General features: G+C 41.7%; 2 protein-coding genes across 2 annotated transcripts in view; both read right to left on the bottom strand.

Annotated features, from left to right (window-relative positions):
• USP35 (ubiquitin specific peptidase 35) overlaps positions 1–14,687 on the bottom strand; it is a 63,307-nt gene that overhangs the window by 23,628 nt on the left and 24,992 nt on the right. The window lies entirely within an intron of this gene.
• On the bottom strand, positions 7,742–8,908 carry LOC138986200 (phosphomannomutase 2-like). The gene is made up of 2 exons (XM_070364980.1): positions 8,776–8,908; positions 7,742–8,606 (listed from the first exon to the last, which is right to left on the bottom strand). Exons 1-2 carry the CDS (start codon positions 8,838–8,840, stop codon positions 7,931–7,933), a joined length of 741 nt encoding a protein of 246 aa, XP_070221081.1. The 5' UTR covers positions 8,841–8,908; the 3' UTR covers positions 7,742–7,930.

Raw genomic sequence — 14,687 nt, forward strand, 5'->3', positions numbered from 1 at the left:
GGATCATATATACCAGTAATTACCTTAAAGGTAAATGGATTAAATGTACCAACCAAAAGACATAGACTGGCTGGGTGGATACAAAAACAAGACCAATATATGCTTTCTACACAAGAAACCATCCCCAAGAAAAAGAAAGGCAAAATGGTTGTCTGAGGAGGCCTTACAAATAGCTGAGAAAAGAAGGGAAGCTAAAGGCAAATGAGAAAAGGAAAGATATATCCATCTGAATGCAGAGTTCCAGAGAATAGTAAGGAGAGATAAGAAAGCCTTTTTAGAGAACAATGCAAAGAAAGAGGGGAAAGCAATAGAACAGGAAAGACTAGAGATCTCTTCAAGAAAAGTTAGAGATACCAAGGCAACATCTCCTGCAAAGATGGGCACAGTAAAGGACAGAAACGGTATGGACCTAACAGAAGCAGAAGAGATTAAGAAGAGGTGGCAAAAATACACAGAAGAAGTGTACAAAAAAGACCATGATGAACTGGATAACCACAATGATGTGATCACTCACCTACAGCCAGATATCCTGGAGTGTGAAGTCAAGTGGACCTTAGGAAGCATTACTATGAACAAAGTTAGTGGAAGTGATGGAATTCCAGTTGAGCTATTTCAAATAGTGAAAGATGATGCTGTGAAAGTACTGCACTCAATATACCAGCAAATTTGGTTGGGCTTCCCTCATAGTTCAGTTGGTAAAGACTGTGCCTGCAGTGCAGGAGACCCGGGTTCAATGCCTGGGTCAGGAAGATCCCCTGGAGAAGGAAATGGCAACCCACTCCAGTATTCTTGCCTGGAGAATCCCATGGACAGAAGAGCATAGCAGGCTACAGTCCATGGGGTTGCAAGAGTTGGACACGACTTATCAACTAAACTGCCCCCAGCAGCAGCCACAGGACTTGAAAGTGTCAGTTTTCATTCCAATCTCAAAAAAGGGCAATGCCAAAGAATGTTCAAACTACTTCACATTTGCACTAATTTCACATGCTAGTAAAGTAATACTCACAATCCTTCAAGCTAAGCTTCAAAGGTATGTGAACTGAGAACTTCTAGATGTACAATCTGGATTTTAAAAAGGCACAGGAACCAGAGATCAAACTGCCAACATCAACCTCTGCTGGATCATAGAAAAAGCAAGAGAGTTCCAGAAAAACATCTATTTCTGCTTCACTGCCTATGGTAAAGCCTTTGACTGTGTAGATCACAACACACTGTGGAAAATTCTTAGAGAGATGGGAATACCAGACCACCTTACCTGCCTCATGCAAAACCTGTATGCAGGTTAAGAAGCAACAATTAGAACTGGACATGGAACAAAGGACTAGTTCAAAATGGCAATAGGAGTATGTCAAGGCTATATATTGTCACCCTGCTTATTTAACTTATATGCAGAGTACATCATCCAAACGCCAGGCTGAATGAAGCACAAGCTGGAATCAATTTTACAGGAAGTAATATCAATAAATAACCTCAGATATGCAGCTGACACCACCCTTATGGCAGAAAGTGAAGAGAAACTAAAGAGCCTCTTGATGAAGGTGAAAAAGTTAGCTGAAAACTCAACATTCAAAAAACAATGGTCATGGCATTGTTGTGTCATGTGTCATCACTTCATGGCAAACAGATGGAGAAACAATGGAAACAGTGACAGATTTTATTTTTGTGGGCTCCAAAATCACTGCAGATGGCAACTGCTGCCATGAAATTAAAAGACACTTGCTCCTTGAAACAAAAGCTATGGCAAACCCAGACAGCATATTAAAAAGCAGAGACATTATTTTGCCAACTAAAGTCCATCTAGTCAAAGCTATGGTTTTTCCAGTAGTCACATATGGATGTGAGAGATGGACAATAAAAAAGGCTGAGCGCTGAAGAATTGATGCCTTCGAACTGTGGTGCTGGAGAGTCCCTTGGATAGCAAGGAGATCAATCCAGTCAATCCTAAAAGAAATCAAACCTGAATATTCACTGGAAGGACTGATGCTGAAGCTGAAGCTCCAATACTTTGGCCATCTGATACCAAAAGCCAACTGACTGGAAAAGACCCTGATGTTGGAAAAGATTGAGGGCAGGAGGAGAAGGGGGTGACAGAAAATGAGATGGTTGGATGGCATCACTGAGTCAATGGACATAAGTTTGAGAGGACTCTGGGAAATGGTTAAGAACAGGGAAACCTGGCGTGCTATAGTCCACACGGTCGCAAAGAGTCGGACATGACTGAGTGATTGAACAACAACAAGAGACCCACTTCATACCTACCATCACTTATACCCTGAAAGTAAGGGGATGGGAAAAGTTATTTCATGCAAATGGAAATCATAAGAAAGCTGGAGTAGCAATATTCGTATCAGACAAAATAGACTTTAAATGAAAGTGTTATAGGAGACAGAGACACTACATAATGATCAAGGGTTCAATCCAAAAAGATTTAACAATTATATACGCACCCAACATAGAAGCACCTCAACATGTAAAGCAAATACTAACAAACATAAAGGGAGAGATTGACAGTAACACAATAATCATGGGGGACTTTAATACTCCACTTTCGTCAAAGGACAGATCATCCACACAAAAAAATCAATAAGGAAATGCAGGCCTTCAATGACACGTTAGACGAGTTGGACTTAATCAATATTTTTAGAGCATTCCATGCAAAAGCAGCAGACCACACATTTTTCTCAAGTGCACACAGAACATTCCCCAGGATTGACTACATACTGGGACACAAGACTAGCTGTGGTAAATTTAAGAAAATCAAAATCATGTAAAGCATGTTTTCTGATCACAACGCTATGAGATTAGAAATAAACTATAGGAAAAAAACTCTAAGAAACACAAACATGTGGTGATTAAACAACATGCTACTAAACAACCATTGGATCACTGAAGAAATCAAGGGAGAAATTTACAATATACCTAGAGATAAACAAAAACAAAAGCACAATGGTCCAAACCTTACAGGATGCAGCAAAAGCAGTTCTAAGATGCAGGCTGATAACAATACAGTCTTACCTAAAGAATCAAGAAAGGTCTCAAATGAACAACCTAACCTCACACCTAAAACAACTAGAGAAGAACAAACAAAACCTAAAGTTGGTAGAAGGAAAGAAATCATAAAGATCAAAGCAGAAATAAATAAAATAGACACACAAAAAAAACAACTGCAAAGATCAATGAAACTAAAAGCTTGTTCTTTGAAAAGATAAACAAAATTGATAAACCTTTAGCCAGACTCATCAACAAAAAAAAAGGAGAGGACTCAAATCAGTCAAATTAGAAATGAAAAAAGGAAAGTTATAACTGACTCCACAGAAATATCAAGAAATATTAAGAGACTACTATGAACAACTGTATGCCAATAAAATGGACAACCTGGAAGAAATAGACAAATTCTCAGAAAGGCATAGTCTCCCTAGACTGAACCATGGAGAAATAGAAAATATAAACAGACCAATCACAAGCACTGAAATTGAAACCATGATTAAAAACTTCCCAACAAAGAAAAGTCTAGGACCTGTTGGCTTCACAGGCGAATTTTATCAAACATTTAGAGAAGAGTTAACACCTATCCTTCTGAAACTGTTCCAAAAAGTTGCAGAGGAAGGAAAACTTTGCAACTCAATTTACAAGGCCACCATCACCTTCATAACAAAACAAGAAAAAGATATCACAAAAAAAGAAAATTACAGGCCAAGATCACTGATGAATATAGATGCAAAAATTCTTAGCAATATACTAGCGATCCATATCCAAGAATACGTTAAAAAGATCATACACCTTAATCAACTGGGATTCATCCCAGGGATGCAAGGATTTTTTTTTTAACATCCACAAACCAATCAATGTGATACATGATATCAATAAACTGAAGAATAAAAACCATATGATCGTCTCAATAGATGAAGAAATGGCTTTTGCCAAAATTCAGCACCAATTTATGATTAAAAAAAACTCTCCAGAAAGTAAGCATTGAGGGTATGTACTCCAACATTATAAAGTCAATATATGACAAACCCACAGCTAGCATCATACTCCATGGTAAAAAGCTGAATCCAATTGGAAAAGAAGAAGTTAAACTGTCACTGTCTGCAGATACCATACATTAGTTCAGTTCAGTTCAGTCACTCAGTCATGTCTGACTCTTTGTGACCCCATGAATCACAGCACGCCAGGCCTTCCTGTCCATCACCAACTCCCGGAGTTCACTCAAACTCACGTCCATCGAATCGGTGATGCCATCCAGCCATCTCATCCGCTGTTGTCCCCTTCTCCTCCTGCCCCCAGTCCCTCCCAGCATCAGGGTCTTTTCCAATGAGTCAACTCTTTGCATGCAGTGGCCAAAGTACTGGAGTTTCAGCTTCAGCATCATTCCTTCCAATGAACACCCAGGACTGATCTGCTTTAGGATGGACTGGCTGGATCTCCTTGCAGTCCAAGGGACTTTCAAGAGTCTTCTCCAACACCACAGTTCAAAAGCATCAATTCTTTGGCACTCAGCCTTCTTCACAGTCCAACTCTGACATCCATACATGACCACTGGAAAAACAATAGCCTTAACTAGACACACCTTTGTTGGCAAAGTAATATCTCTGCTTTTGAATATGCTATCTAGGTTGGTCATAACTTTCCTTCCAAGGAGTAAGCGTCTTTTAGTTTCATGGCTGCAATCACCATCTGCAGTGATTTTGGAGCCCCCAAAAATCAAGTCTGACACTGTTTCCACTGTTTCCCCATCTATTTCCCATGAAGTGATGGGACCAGATGCCATGATCTTCGTGTTCTGAATGTTGAGCTTTAAGCCAACTTTTTCACTCTCCACTTTCACTTTCATCAAGAGGCTTTTGAGTTCTTCACTTTCTGCCATACAGGTGGTGTCATCTGCATATCTGATGTTATTGATACTTCTCCCGGCAATCTTTATTCCAGCTTGTGCTTCTTCCAGTCCAGTGTTTCTCATGATGTACTCTGCATATAAGTTAAATAAGCAGGGTGACACTATACAGCCTTGATGTACTCCTTTTCCTATTTGGAATCAGTCTGTTGTTCCATGTTCAGTTCTAACTGTTGCTTCCTGACCTGCATATAGGTTTCTCAAGAGGCAGGTCAGGTGGTCTGGTATTCCCATCTCTTTCAGAATTTTCCACAGTTTATTGTGATCCACACAGTCAAAGGCTTTGGCATAGTCAATAAAGCAGAAATTGATGTTTTTCTGGAACTCTCTTGCTTTTTCCATGATCCAGCGGATGCTGGCAATTTGATCTCTGGTTCCTCTGCCTTTTCTAAAACCAGCTTGAACATCTGGAAGTTCACGGTTCACATATTGCTGAAGCCTGGCTTGGAGAATTTTGAGCATTACTTTACTAGCGTGTGAGATGAGTGCAACTGTGCGGTAGTTTGAGCATTCTTTAGCATTGCCTTTCTTTGGGATTGGAATGAAAACTGACCTTTTCCAGTCCTGTGGCCACTGCTGAGTTTTCCAAATTTGCTGGCATATTGAGTGCAGCACTTTCACAGCATCATCTTTCAAGATTTAAAATAGCTCAGCTGGAATTCCATCACCTCCACTAGCTTTGTTCCTACTGATACTTTCTAAAGCCCACTTGACTTCACATTCCAGGATGTCTGGCTCTAGGTGAGTGATAATACCATCATGATTATCTGTGTCATGAAGCTCTTTTTTATACAGTTCTCCTGTGTGTTCTTGCCACATCTTCTTAATATCTTACATGTACCAGAAAACTACTAGAACTCAACAATGAACTTGGTAAAGTTTCAGGTTACAAAATTGATGCACAGAAATTGGTTGCATTTCTATACACTAACAATGAAGGATCAGAAAGAGAAATCAATAAGCAATTCTATTTATTATTGCATCAAAAAGAATAAAATACCTAGAATAAGCAGTCACTGCACAGGAGGAGTGGTCCATCTAGTCAAAGCTATGTTTTTTCCAGTGGTCATGTATGGATATAAGAGTTGGACTATAAAGAAAGCTGAGTGTAGAAGAATTGATGCTTTTGAACTGTGGTATTGTAGAAGACTCTTGAGAGTCCCTTGGACTGCAAGGAGATGCAACCAGTCCATCCAAAGGGAAATCAGCCCTGAATATTCAATGGAAGGACTGATGCTGAAGCTGAAATGCCAATACTTTGGCCACCTGATGCGAAGAACCGACTCATTGGAAAAGACCCTGATGCTGGGAAAGATTGAAGGCAGGAGGAGAAGGGGATGACAGAGGATAAGATGGTTGGATGGCATCACCAACTCAATGTACATGAGTTTGAGTAAAGTCCAGGAGTTGGTGATGGACAGGGAAGCCTGGCATGCTGCAGTCCATGGGGTCACAAAGAGTCGGACACGACTGAGTGAGTCCGACTGAGCGACTAAACTGAATTGAGATTAAAAAGAACGCATTTGAGTGAAGGTGATGAAACTGGAGCCTACTATAATCCACCCTAACCCTAACCCTAATTTTTTAGGTGGATGAAACTGGAGCCTACTATACAGAATGAAGTAAGTCAGAAAGAAAAATACCAATACAGTATGTTAATGCATACATACGGAATTTATTTTTATTTTTATTTTTATTTTTTTACCAATAAAATCACTTTAATTTGCTACTTTTCATTTTGAAAGATCATTGCAGTATCATTTAAAATCCAGCCAGGAAAGATGCCCCAGGACTGCTGAGTCCTGGGGACCACTGAGAACGGTCACCCTAGCACGTGACTGCGGGCGGGGCCGGTTGGGGCTGACCTCCAAACTGGTGCTGCTTTTCTCTTCCAGGCTAAGACAAGCTGGGCTCAGGGGAGGCTAGGGGGGAACCAGGTTCCTCTGTGATGAAGGCACCTGGTGGGGACCAACTAGTGGGGTGCCAAAACACCCCTCTCCAGTTCCCCCACCCCCAGATTCAGGTTCAGGTCTGAGAGTCCCCAGCAGAGGTCACGCCTGGACTGACCCCACCCCGGTCTGGAGGGACCAAAGCTGAAAAATGATGTGTGAACCGTTTTCTTGGAAAGCTCATGTCCATGCTCTGGGTGAGGGCCAGAGCTGCTGTCCTTCCAGCCACACAGGAACTTGCAGGAGGCAGGAGAGAGGGGAGACAGGGTTAGAGGCCTGACAGAGCTGCTCCAGCCCTGGGGTCAAAGTCTGGGTGAGGGAGTGAGGGAGGGGGCGGGCTTATTATTCAAAGACCGGGCTCCAGATCTGTTAGCAGCTCAGGCCCTTCCCTGATCCCTGAGGAGTGAAGTGTGAAGGCCTTGGCACTCGCGGGGCTGGGGCTCAGAGCAGCATCTCAGGCGGCCTGCGGGCCAGTTCTCGGCAGGGCTGTTGGTTCCACCGTCCATGTCTCCGGAACCAATGGGCTCTTCAATGTGTAGTGGATATGGAGCTACCCCGAGTCCTCAGCGAGTGACATGCAAAGTCCCAGGGGTCAGTGGTCACTGGGCCAGCGCAGACATTCATGGGCTTCATTTCTGGAAATGTCTTAACTGTCTGTGCTGGGGTCAGCCTCATCATAAACGTCCTGTCCTTTCTCATCAAGAGAGCCCCCTTCCAGTGCTGATGCAGGGGGTCCCAACATGAACATCTGTTATATTTTCCACAAGACCCATGAAGAGGGAGGGTCCAGGCTCACTCATTTCATTCTCTCTGGACTGTTCTGGAATGATGGGGAAGTTTAAAAACAAAACCCCTGGGGGCACTGTGACTGCACGTATCGGGTAGAGTGGGGGTGGTCGGAGACTCGGGTGGGGATGTAACTCTCTGCTGGAGGCAGTCCTGGGAACCGTTCTTGACAAGCCTTTTTCTCTGGCCCTGAAAACGGAGGGCGATTCCCCTGCCGAGCAGGGATGGTAGCGAGGACTGCAGGGTGGGCTGGGGGGAGCCCTCCCACAGGGAGCAACCCCTCCCATGGGGTGCAGGCCAGTCAGCAGAAGAGCTCCTCGCAGATCCTGCGCGTGTCCTCCGGCGCCGCCACCGTGTAGCCCACCGTCCTGGGGTCTGTGAAGATCTCGTGGTCATTCCCGCCTGGCATGGTTTTGTCGCCGAAGAAATAGATGGTCTTATAGCCGTCCTTCTCCACGTGTCCCAGGCAGTACCTCTTGTCCCAGCCATCGGGGAAGACATCGAAGCTGATCTGGCCTCTTATGGAAAACGTGAGGCCTTTCCCAGCAAACTCTTTTCGCAGATCCTCCACGAACTTTTGTCTTATGTTTTCTTTCCGATCGAGCTCGTAGAACTCAATGCGTTCTTCCTGGCTGCAGCTTCTTCCGATCGGCGACACGTTCAGCATCCCGTTACGGAACTCTATGAAAGTGCCCCTCTTCTTCGGGAGCTTGATTTTCGCGATGTAGCTCAGACAGTAGTTGATTAAATCCTGGATTAGGGCTTCACCCAGGTGACCTTGAATATTCTGTTTACACAAGAGTTTCCCATCTCTGTATGCTACCAAGCCATTTTCTGGAAACACGTAATCATATTTTTTAATAACGTCATCTCCCAGCTGCTCCTGTACTTTCTCAAAGTCCGACCCGCCGACGACACCAATTTTGATCTTCTGCCTCAGTTTTTGCAGAAAGCAATCCATGTCTTTGGTAATTTTCACTGCTACCATCCGGCCTGAACCAAGCAGGGTAGAGACAGAACTTGAAGACAGTGAGGCCACTTGGAACCAGTCCCAAGTTTGAATGGCTGCTGTTCAGTGACTGATTCATGCAAAGGGGAGGTCAGAATGAGCGTCATCACAAAATCTGTGCCCATGGCAACAAAATCTGCCGCGGGGCCGTCAGGGTCCCGTCCACGTCGAAAAGGCAGAGCGCTGGACCGGGCGCAGCCATGACCCTAGTTTCCACGCGCACCTAACAGGACTCGCTGGCACTTGGACCTCTGCCCGGAACTTCCCTACATACGGAATTTAGAAAGATGGTAACAATGACCCTCTATGCAAGACAGCAAAAGAAACACAGATATAAAGAACAGACTTTTGGACTCTGTGGGAGAAGGCGCGAGGGTGGGATGATCTGAGAGAATAGCACTGAAACATGTATATTACTGTATGTGAAACAGATCAGCAGTCCACGTTCGATGCATGAATCAGGGCACTGAAAGCTGGTGTACTGGGATGACCCTGAGGGATGGGGTGGGGAGGGAGGTGGGACGTGGGTTCAGGATGGGGGACACATGTACACCCATGGCTGATTCATGTCAATGGATGGCAAAAACCACTACAATACTGTAAAGTAATTACCCTCCGATTAAAATAAATTAATTAATTAAAAAAAAAAAAAGCCATGGAAGCAATCTAAACGTCCATAAACAGATGAATGGATAAAGAATGGTAAATATACTCAATGGAATATTATTCAGCCATAAAAAATGATGGAATAATGCCATTTTCAGCAATATGGATGGACCCAGAGGTTATTATACTTAGTAAAGTACATGAGATAGAGAGACAAATATCCTATGACAGCACTTCTATGTCAAATCTAAAAAAAGATGACACGAACGAATTTATTTACACAACAGAAACAGACTCACAGACATAAAAAACAAATTTATGTTTACCAAAGGGGAAAGGTGGGGGGATAAATTAGGAATTGGAGACTAGTATATACTACCACTATACATAAAACAGATAACCACCAAGGTCCTCTTGTATCACACAAGGAACTCAACAATATTCTATAATAACCTATATGAAAAAAAAAAATCTTAACAAGAATGGATATATGCTGCTGCTGCGCTAAGTCACTTCAGTCATGTCGGACTCTGTGCGACTCCATAGACAGCAGCCCACCAGGCTCCCCCGTCCCTGGGATTCTCCAGGCAAGAACACTGGAGTGGGTTGCCATCTCCTTCTCCAATGCATGAAAGTGAAAAGTGAAAGTGAGGTTGCTCAGTCATGTCCAACTCTTAGAGATCCCATGGAGTGCAGCCCACCAGACTCCTCCGTCCATGGGATTTTCTGGGCAAGAGTACTGGAATGGGGTGCCATTGCCTTCTCTGGAATGGATATATATTTGTAACTAAATCACTCTGATGTACACCTGAAACTAACACAACACTGTAAATCAACTACACTCCAATATAAATTTTAAAAACACGCTATATGATACCATAATGATAGGTGTCATTATACATTTTTCCAAACCAACTGAATGTACAATACAGAGTGAACATAATGTTAATTATGGACTCTGGGTGATTACAGTTTGTCTTTGTGCAGGTTTCTCCTCAGCGGGAAAAGAAAAAGTACCAGTCTGGTTAGTGATGTTGATAACAGAGGAGGCAATGCAACTGTGAGAACACAGGGCATGGAAAATCAATCTTCCTCTCAATTTTCTGTAAACCTAAGAGTCAATTTTCTGTAAACCTAAGTCATGTCTGACTCTTTGCAACCCCATGGACTGTAGCCTGCCAGGCTCCTCTGTCCACAGAATTCTCCAGGCAAGAATACTGGAGTGGGTAGCCATACCATTTTCCAGGGGATCTTCCTGACCCAGGGATCAAACCTGGGTCTCCTGCATTGTGGGCAGATTCTTTATCATCTGAGGAACCAAACCTACTCTAAAGAAGAAAGAGGATTCTGGGAAGATGGCAGAGTAGGATGTATTAGGAAACTGTCTCCCCACCTCGACAATAACTGTACTGGCAGAATCTGTCTAATGTAACTATTTGGGGAACTCTGAAGTGTGTTAAAGGCTTGCAACTTCCAGGTGAAAACTTCCAGGGTGAGCTGGAGTCAGTTTCAGTTCTCTGCACAGAAGGAGTACGGCTGTGCACATGCTCCTGGAGTGTTTTTCACACATCTTGCAGGAGCTGCGGTGGGTAAAAAGGACTCCATCCCCCAGTATTAAGGACTCCTGCTCCAGCTGCTGCTCCTGATCACACAGATGCAGACAGAGACGTGGGCAGCCATCACTGTTACAGGTTCCACCACTGTTACAAATCCTTCCACCTCAAGCTAAATTATGACTTCCAGGAGACTTAGAAGGCCAGCACTCTCCCCACTCCCACTTTCCTACTTCACCGCTTCATTTTTCGTTTTTCCCTTTTGAGGAGCTAAACGTTAGTGACTAGGGCATTAAAAGACAACTGCACATGTGGGAAAAACTAGAAAATGACTGCACATGCCCATCTGAAAGCCTCAGAAAAGACATAAGAAGACATTAAATTTATACTTCAGGCTGCCCTGCGGCACAGAGACAGACTATAACAATAAAAAACAAAAGCAGGGACTTCCCTGGTGGTCCCATGGTTAAGAATGTGTCTTCTAGTGCAGAGAACTCGAGTTCAATCCCTGGTTGGGGGAGTAAGATCCCACATGCTATGGGGCAACTAAGCCTACACAGCCCAACTGCTGTGCCCGCATGCTGCAATGAAGACCCAGTGCAACCAAAAATGAAACAAACAAAAGAAAACAAAACCCAGGGGAAGAAGGAGAATCTGATTTCCAGAGTTCCCATATTAACAAATGTCCAAAGCTCCACAATCATAAGGCATACAAAGAAACAGAAAAGTATAGCCCACTCAGAGGGAAAAAAAAAAAAAAATTCAACAAAATCTGTCCCTGAAAAAGACTTAACAGCAGATGTATGAGACAAAGGCTTTAAAGCAATGGTCTTCAAGGTGATAACTAAAAGAAGAATGGAGAAAGTCAAGAAAATGATTTGTGGGCAAAATCGAAATATCAATAAAGAGAAAAACTAAAAGAGAAACAAAAAAAGAAATTCTAGAGCAGAAAAGTACAATAAATGAACTTTAAAACTTAATAGAGGTAAATTTTCAGGTTTAAGCAGGCAGAACAACAACTCAGTGACCTTCAACACAGGACAATGGAATTTTATCAAGGCTGAGGAACAGAAAGAAAAAAGACTGAAGAAGAGTGAACAGAACCTAAGAGGTCCATGGGACACCATCAGAAGGACCAATATACTGTGGGAGGCCCAGAAGGAGGAGGAGAGAATGAAAAAAGGGCAGAAAGAACATCTGAAACAAATAATGATTGAAAACTCCTCAAATTTGATGAAGACAAAAATGTAAACATCCAAGTTCAACAGAATCCATTGGAAGAATTCAAAGAGACCCACAGTGAGACTGATTATAATCAAACTTTCAAAAGACAAACAGCAAAATCTTGAAGGCAGCAACTGAGAAGCAAATCATCACATACCAGGATCCTTCATAAGATTATCAGTAGATTTTCTGATCAGAAACTTTGGAGGCCATAAGAAGGTGGACAGATATATTCAAAATGCTCAAAGGACAAAAAAAACTGTCAACCAAAAATCCTAAATCTGGCAAAATTGTTCTTCAAAAGTGAGGAAAAATCAAGACATTTCCAGATAAACAAAAGCTGAAGGAATTCATGGTCGTGAAGACTCAGGCATGACTGAGTGACTTCCCTTTCACTTTTCACTTTCACGCATTGCAGAAGGAAATGGCAACCCACTCCAGTGTTCTTGCCTGGAGAATCCCAGGGACGGGCAATCTGGTGGGCTTCCACCTCTGGGGTCGCACAGAGTCGGACACGACTGAAGTGACTTAGCAGCAGCAGCAGCAGCAGACCTGTCATACAGAAAGGCTCAAAGGAGTCTTACAAGGTGAAAAGAAAACACACAAGTCAGAACCTCAAAGTAACACAGAAAATCTTGGGTCACAAATCAAGCCTCAGTAAAATAAAGAAAGTTAAAATTGTATCAAGCATCTTCTCTGACCACAAGGGTATGAGACTAGATATCAATTACAGGGGAAAAAACTGCAAAAAAACACAAACACATAGAGAGTAAATAATAAATGTATAAGTAACAAAGAGGTTACTGAAGAAATAAGGGAAATCAAAAGATTCCTAGAAACAAATGACAATGAAAACACAACAACACAAAATCTATTGGATGCAGCAAAAGCAGTTCTTCTAAGAGAGAAGCTTATAGCAATACAATTCTACTTCAACAAACAAGAAAAACACTGAATGGACAACCTAACTCTACACCTAAAGCAGCTGGAAAAGGAAGAACAAAAAACCTGCAAAGTTAGAAGGAAATAAATCATGAAGATCAGAGCAGAAATAACTGAAAAATAAGGAAACAATAGAAAAGGTTAATAAAACTAAAAGCTGGTTCTTTGAGAAGATAAAATTGACAAACCATTAGCCAGATTCATCAAGGAAAAAAAAGGGAGAAAAATCAAATCAACAAAATTAGGAATGAAAAAGAAGAGGTTACAACAACGCAGAACTACAAAAGATCATAAGAGACTATTATGAACAGGTGTATGCTAATAAAATGGACAACCTAAAGGAAATGGACAGATTCTTTGAAAAGTTCAACCTTCCAAGACTGAACCAAGAAGAAACAGAAATTATGAACAAGCCAATTACAAGCACTGAAATTAAAACTGTGATCAAAAATCTTCCAAAAAACAAAACCCTAGTGCTAGATGGCTTCACAGGTGAATTCTATGAAACATTTAGAGAAGAGTTAATGTCTATTATCCTTCTGAAACTCTTCCAAAAAATTGCAGAGGAAGGAACACTTTCAAACTCATTCTATAAGGCCACAATCACCCTGATACCAAAACCAGACAAAGATATTACAAAAAAAGAAAATTACAGGCCAATATCACTAATGAACATAGATGCAAAAACTGCAATTCTAGCAAACAATTCAACAACACATTAAAAAGCTCATACACCATGATCAAGTTGGATTGCAAGGATTCTTCAATACACACGAATCAATCAATCTGATACACCATATTAACAAACTGAAAGATAAAACTATATGACTATCCCAATAGATGAAGAAAAAGCTTTCAATAAAATTCATCACCCATTTATGATTTAAAAAAACTCTTCAAAAAATGGGCATAGAAGGAACCTACCTTAACACAATAAAGGCCATATACAACAAACCCACAGCAAACATTCTCAAAGGTGAAAAACTGAAAGCATTCCCTCTAAGATCAGAAACAAGACAAGGGTACCCTCTCACCACTATTATTCAACATAGTTTTGGAAGTCCTAGCTACAATAATCAGAGAAGAGAAAGAAATAAAAGGAATCCAGACTGGAAAGGAAGAAGTAAAACTCTCACTGTTTGCAGATGACATGATACTGTACATAGAAAACCATAAAGATACTATCAGAAACCTACTAGAACTAATCAGTGAATTTAGTAAAGTCACAGGATACAAAATCAATACACAGAAATCACTTGCATTCCCGTATACTAACAATGAAAAATCAGAAAGAGAAATTAAGGAATCAGTGCAATTTACCACTGCAACAAAAAGAATGAAATACCTAGAAATAAACCTACCTAAGGAAACAAAAGAGCTGTATGCAGAAAACTTTAAGACACTGATGAAAGAAATCAAAGATGACATAAACAGACGGAGGGATATATTCCATGTTTCTGGGTGGGAAGAATCAATATTGTGAAAATGACTGTACTACCAAAAGCAATCTACAGATTCAATGCAATCCCTATCAAACTACCAAAGGCATTTTTCACAGAGCTAGAACAAAAAGTTTCACAATTCATATGGAAACACAAAAGACCCCAAAGAGCCAAAGAAATCTTGAGGAAAAAGAATGGAGCTGGGAGGAATCAACTTACCTGATTTTAGACTATACTGCAAAGCTACAGTCATCAAGACAGTATGGTACTGATACAAAAACA

The sequence above is a fragment of the Bos mutus genome, chromosome 29, assembly GCF_027580195.1.
Source record: "Bos mutus isolate GX-2022 chromosome 29, NWIPB_WYAK_1.1, whole genome shotgun sequence".
NCBI classification, from domain to species: Eukaryota; Metazoa; Chordata; class Mammalia; order Artiodactyla; family Bovidae; genus Bos; species Bos mutus.

Excerpts from the sequence above, each read along its gene's own strand:
- LOC138986200 (XM_070364980.1), bottom strand. The coding sequence starts at position 8,840 with ATGGCTGCGCCCGGTCCAGCGCTCTGCCTTTTCGACGTGGACGGGACC. Across the intron at positions 8,607-8,775 it reads ACCCTGACGGCCCCGCGGCA|GAAAATTACCAAAGACATGG; the intron begins GATTTTGTTGCC and ends GATGGTAGCAGT.